Source organism: Coregonus clupeaformis, chromosome 2, assembly GCF_020615455.1.
Source record: "Coregonus clupeaformis isolate EN_2021a chromosome 2, ASM2061545v1, whole genome shotgun sequence".
NCBI lineage: Eukaryota > Metazoa > Chordata > Actinopteri > Salmoniformes > Salmonidae > Coregonus > Coregonus clupeaformis.
In genome coordinates this window covers 21,937,190-21,943,783 of record NC_059193.1, presented here as the reverse complement: position 1 = coordinate 21,943,783, position 6,594 = coordinate 21,937,190, and the positions used below count along the sequence as shown (strand labels likewise).

The 6,594-nt window shown below is 43.1% G+C and overlaps 1 protein-coding gene across 1 annotated transcript; it reads left to right on the top strand.

Moving 5' to 3' along the window:
* Positions 1-302: 302 nt before the first annotated feature.
* Positions 303-1,217, top strand: LOC123492719. Its single transcript, XM_045225611.1, has 3 exons — positions 303-551; positions 656-794; positions 926-1,217. The coding sequence occupies exons 1-3, from the start codon at positions 356-358 to the stop codon at positions 1,215-1,217; spliced, it is 627 nt and encodes a 208-aa protein (XP_045081546.1). The 5' UTR covers positions 303-355.
* Positions 1,218-6,594: the final 5,377 nt, after the last annotated feature.

The window sequence follows — 6,594 nt, the reverse complement described above, 5'->3', positions numbered from 1 at the left end:
TCATTACACCCTGTTCAAATAATGATTTGTGTCTCATTTGCTCATATTAATATCCTAGCTGGCATATTTTGTACTTTCACTTCCATATGGACCCCATTGAAAACAAGATGGCCTATCTCAAGGGGCTGTCCTTAATGAAGTAGAAATTGCAACGTTACAACTCAGTGTGAACTTAACGAGGGTAACACAGCTCAGCTTTTAACAATGTCTGTGATTGCTGGCTGGTCTATTTATGAAGGCTTGTTAACAAATATCCTACAAACACAGAAAATGGAGAAAAAAAGGAATCGCAAGCTCGAACTGGACTGAGGAGCAAGGTTTGTTGCTGGCCCAGTTGGTGAACGAACATAAAGGTATGTTACGAGGAAAATTTGGCCCAACTGTCACTAGCCAAGGCAAGAGGCGCGCCTGGGACACAATATCCCAAACAATCAATGCCTCTTTTCCACTGGTGGTGCGGACAGGCGACGATTGTGAGAAAAGGTGGTATGTGCTGCAGTCCAAGGCAAAAGATGAGATTGCAGCACACAAGCGGGAATCCTCACTCACAGGTGAGCAAAATACTATGGCCTACCACATAATCTGGCAATTTGCTCCTGCTGGCAAAGTTAATTTACATGCCTAAGTACTGTGTTCATTGACTGTTTCTTTCTAGGGGGTGGACCACCTGCAAAGCGGCTGTCCCAGGTGGCCGACACTGTCTTTCAAGTCCTGGGACACTCTGAGGTCAGTGTCACCGGGCTGCCAACAGGCATTGACACGTCAATGATGCAGGCCCTTGAAATGCAGCAAAGGTAGGACACAGGGTTATTCATATCAACAGTGTTTATTCATTGCAGAAGCCATTTCATGTGTTATCCATGCTCATTGTATTAAATTAATTTAATCAAAACAATAATTAAACTAGGCCTATGTATTTCTGTAGCATGGAGCCATCACAAGAACCGGGCCCATCAAGTTTGCCGCCTGAACCATCTGCAGCTGCTACTCAGGATAGCCCGGCGGATCAAACACCATTCCCATCCGCAGCACCTGCTCCGTCAGCATCCCTGCAGGAGAGAAGATTGCAACTCACAATTGATGTGTTTGAACAACAAAAAAAAGTCCTTTCCCTTCAGGAGGAGTACTACCGCCTTAAAATTGAACACCTAAAAATAAACCATTTAGAGATTGTGTTCTGTGTCTTGCATTTAACAGTTGCAGGTGATGTGCAGTAAAACTGTGGTAGTTCTTAATACCATCACAAGTTCTCAAATGACATGGGGCTACAGCTTGCCTGAAATGTAAATTTGTGAAGTTTGCCCTGTAAGGCAGTCCACTCTGGGCTAGGTTCCCCTGTGGAATGTGAATATCTTCTTCACCACCATCCTCATCGTTGTCTCCATCCTCATCCTCATCGCCATCCTCCAGAGGTTCTGCAATCTGTCTAACCTTGCAAATATTGTGTAATATTGCACAGGCTATGATGAGTTTGCTGACTTTTTCAGGCCTCAGCCGCACCTCTCCGTGGAGAACATGAAAGCGCCTCTTAAGCTGGCCTATGCCACGCTCCACCACCGCTCTTGTTGTCTTGTGGGCCCTACAATAGAATACAGACCTTTAATTATTTGATGGAAATATTGCACTACTTGGATGCTCTAACATATTGCTTGCATTTCATTTCCATGATTTTTGTATTGTTTGGCTTACCTGTTATAGTTTAGTTGGGGCCCTTGGCGTGGCTGGAGGTAAGGTGTAAGGAGCCATGGTTTGCATGGGTAGCCACTGTCCCCTAACAAGTGGCAATTAGCTGGCACATAGCGTCTCTCAAAAAGCTGTCTGATGCCACTCTCGGAGAGCATTCTCGCATCATGTGTGGAGCCTGGCCATTTAGCCACAATGTCCAAAATCTTCCAGGCCGCATTGAACACTATTTGCACATTGATGCTGTGGAAATTCTTCCTGTTAACAAAGACAGCCTCGTCCTCTGATGGCGCAATTATTCTCACATGTGTTCCATCAATTACACCCACAACGCCAGGGAATCCTGCAATGTCCATAAATGCCCTTTTATGTGTGTGTAAAGTGCGGGCATCCAGCGGGAATGAAACAAATTGTGTCACAATATTAGGTTGTGACAAAGCTGTCAGTGTTTGGGTGATGACTCTGCTGACGGAGGATTGGGACAGACCCAAGTCATCACTGCTGCATTGTTGCATTTTCCCTGTTGCCAAATACCTCAGGGTTGTGATTACTTTCTTCTCCGGTGTAATAGCGTTGTGGCGTCGAGTTGGTGAAGTAATTGCATCTCTAAGGAGATCCACCACAAACATGATTCCTGCACGATCCAATCTGTAGCGTCTCAATAATTCCCTGTCATCCAGTGTTTGCAGGACATCTCTCCTGCCTCCTCTGTTGGCCATTTTGTGCAGCTGCTTAGGGTAACTCCTAAGCCACTAAAAGTCCTCTTCCCTGCTCTTAGCAGATCTCGCCTTAGGAGCCCTTTTAAGCGCTAGGACTCTTGAGGAATAGCTTTTATATTAACTGGGATTTTCGTGTCACTTTTAGGGGAAATTCTAAGAAAACGTCATGCCTCTGAGAATTTTCTTAGAATTTGGCCGCTAGGAGCCACTTTTTGCACAAAAATTCTTTAGAGATACGGGCCCAGATCGCATTCACACATCTCCAGAAGTTGCATTGCAAGCACGCCACAGACATTGTCACCATAAAATCAGGAAGGTGAATCATTCTAATACGTTTGGTTGTAATAAGATTAAACGGAAAAACAATACGTTTCTTTTTAAAACAACAATAAATACATTTAAAATGTGAAAATTTCATAACATCTAAAGGATAAAAAAAGACAAGCATTGCTGTTGAACCAGCCTTCCTTATAGTAGGCCTAAGGGAGGGCTTGGGTTTTGAACATATGAAACCGAAAACAAGCACTTATTACAGGTTACAGATAACTTTTAAATAGGAGCGTCACCGGTATTCACCGCGGTTCTCATCTCTCGTTTCATGATGGGCATTGATACATAGCCTACATCATGGCGAAAACGGGACCTACATGTCTAAAATAATGTGGGCCTGCCTACAATGAATAGATAAAAAGGGAATGTCAGCTCACTGTTTTACTCATCTCAAAGTTGATATTTTAATAAAGCTTTGGTGATTAAGATTTATTTCCAAGCGGTCTCAGGAGCCAAACCTTTTATCGACAGTCTTGACTACTTCGGATTTCATTGGGCAGACAAAAAAAGTCTTAATTGAGAGGAGGGGAGGCTATGCTTGGTAAAAAAAAAAAAAAAAAACGAAATGGGAAAAAACATTCGTTTTTTATGTTTCTAAATACGAAGTACATAGGCACCAAAAGCACATTGGGCTACTCTTGTTCCATGCGCAAATGAGTCACGGCTGGATAGGCTGCGTTTCCGCTGTGAAAATTCATGCCATAACCAACTGCTAAAATCAGCTTTTGGTTGGTCTTAAATATCACCGTCAGCGCTGCCTGAAATTAGGACTTTTGATCATGTTTTTAAGGACACTCCTCAAATAGTTCCACCCCGCCCATCTGAGTGCAAGAGAGCTGATATAAGACAGGTAAATTGCCGAGCCTGGCGTTAGGGCTGGAAAATGGCAGTGCGCCAGTTTTTACATGACAAATTTGCAAACTAACATGCGTTTGCCGCTAGTGCCAGCCGAAAATAGAGCCCCATATATCTCTTATAATATACAGTATCAAATGCAGTAGGGGTTATTAAGGTGAATTGGATGGTTCATTGAAGGAAATCCGTCATCATAATCAGGTCTGTGAGTTGATATGGTCAGTAGTGGTGGTGCAATGCTTTTATCCTTGTTGGTGCTGAAAGCAATGCCCAGCAAAGAGTCACAGATACCTTATCCATTCACTACATATTCAAAGAGCAAAAACAAAGAACGAAAAATGATACAAATCTATTTGGAGCTACTGCTTCACAATAGAAGCTTTCAGGGCTAGTTTTATTATTATCGGAGCAATTTGTCTTGCAGCTGCTGCAAAATCACCTACGGATCTGCCTGTACATATGAATCAGAACTTAATGTTTAATATTTATTAAAGTTCAAGTGCCTGTGGTATTTTGCTTATCAGGTGTTGCATGATATTCCTGTTCTAATGTCTACAATGAGTCTCTCTCTCGCCTAATCACTGACCACTAGAGGGAAGCAGAGTAAGCAGTGTACAAAACATTAGGAACACCTGCTCTTTCCATTTGACAATTTAGTCATTTAGCAGACGCTCTTATCCAGAGCAACTTACAGTTAGTGAGTGCACACATTTACATACTGGCCCCCCGTGGGAAACGAACCCACAACCCTGGCGTTGCAAGCACCATGCTCTACCAACTGAGCTACAGGGGACTACAGACTGACCAGGTAAATCCAGGTGAAAGCTATGATCCCTTATTGATGTCACTTGTTAAATCCACTTCAATCAGTGTAGATGAAGGGGAGGACAGGTTAAATAAGGATTTTTAAGCCTTGAGACAATTGAGAAATGGATTGTATATGTGTGCCATTCAGAGGGCGAATGGGAAAGACAAAAGATTTAAGTGCCTTTGAACGGGTATGGTAGTAGGTGCCAGGCACACCAGTTTGTGTCGAGAACTTCAATTCTGCTGGGTTTTCCATGCTCAATAGTTTCCCAGGTGTATCAAGAATGGTTCACAACCCAAAGGACATCCAGCCAACTTGACACAACTGTGGGAAGCATTGGAGTCAACATGGAACAGCATCCCTGTGGAACGCTTTCGAACACCTTGTAGAGTCCATGCCTCAACGAATTGAGGCTGTTCTGAGGGCAAAATGGGGTGCAACTCAATATTAGGAAAGTGTTCCTAATGTTTTGTCCACTCAGTGCATGTCCATGTACTGGCTTCTTCACCTCTCTATCTACTTCTCTGTCTACCTGTGCTGTGTTATGCTGTTACATTAACATATTGCTCTAAATAATATGTATTAATAGGAGATGGCATAGCTCTTACACTGACATTGCTTTTAATAACAAAACATGCCTTTCTTGTGCTCCATAAACCCTTCATAGAAACACAAGTGTGCTGAACTCCCATTTAGGGCTTCAGATGGCCTCGACCACACACACCACGCATGCACGCGCACATACACACACACATGCACACACACCTTCCTCACCTTGATGCTGGCGACACAGAGGACACATAAATTGAGCTCCTTTTATCTCTCTCTCTGACATAGTCGCAGCGCTTTGTCTCATAGTAACCTCCTCCCTGTTCACGAGTTCCTCTCTCTCTCTCTCTTGAACTAATCACATTTCCACGGGTTCCTTTAGCTAGCCTCTGGTTGAGCTTTTAATCTTAACTGACCCATCATACAGCCGTGGACTGTGGCGACAGTCCTAACATAAGGGGAAGTTAACCATAGTATTGACCTCTGTTCTCTCCAACATGTTTGTGTCCTTGGTGTACCTCAAGGCAATACGTTTGTGTGTGTATGTGTGTGAGAGAGAATACTGTGTTGTATCCTTGTATATAGGTCATGGATATGTGAGTCAGTATGTAGTGTGACAGGCATCACATTAACTACTGTGTTTCCCATCACTATGACATTATCCCATCACACATGAAGAACAACAGCTATGAAAGGGTTGGAGACAAAGGGGAGAGCCTTGATGACTTGGCCTGTGAAACATTGCTATTTATAATGTGTGATTTAGCATGTGTGATATGTCCATTGCATTTCCATTCAGAATGTAACCTTGTAGCCTCGGTGGTAAGACAAGTGGGCTACTCAACAGAATGAGTAAGCTAATGTAGTCTGATGTGAGTGGATGTTCAAAATTGTATTGTTAACACACACACACACACACACACACACACACACACACACACACCACAAATAGAGAGTTGATTTCATGTTAGTGAATTAAGTGTCCCTAAATCTGCAGCAGTGGTTCCTCTAATCTCTCTCACCCTGATCTTATCAGCACGGGCACAGAACAACAAGAACAGAACAAGAACATAGATATTAGATTAGTACATTTCTGCTGTAGAAGAATGTTCTTTAGCCTTTCTCAGAATTCAATAAGAAACACGGGTCGGTGAGGAGGTAATTCACAGTAATGGTTTACATTGTGTCCCATTCTTGTTGAGCGTCCACTTATCAATCCAGATCAAATGTTTGTTACAGACCAAGAACAGGTTGTTCTTAGCCAGATGTGCTGTTCTTCTGTTTGTTGTTTTAAGATTTTATTTTAACATTTAAAGCTAGAGTCCCTAACTGAAACAAGAACAAAGTGGTCACCCTCACCTCTGTTTTGGTCAAAAGCTGAGGAAAGGGCCTGGAGAAATGTAACCACTCTCAAATGCATAGACACACACTACTTTTACATTTTTGTCATTTAGCAGATGCTCTTATCCAGAGCGACTTACAGTTAGCGAGTGCATACATAATTTTTTTATTTTTCATACTGGCCCCCCGTGGGAATCGAACCCACAACCCTGGCGTTGCAAACGCCATGCTCTACCAACTGAGCTACATCCCTGCCAGGCATTCCCTCCCCTACCCTGGACGACGCTGGGCCAATTGTACGCCGCCCCA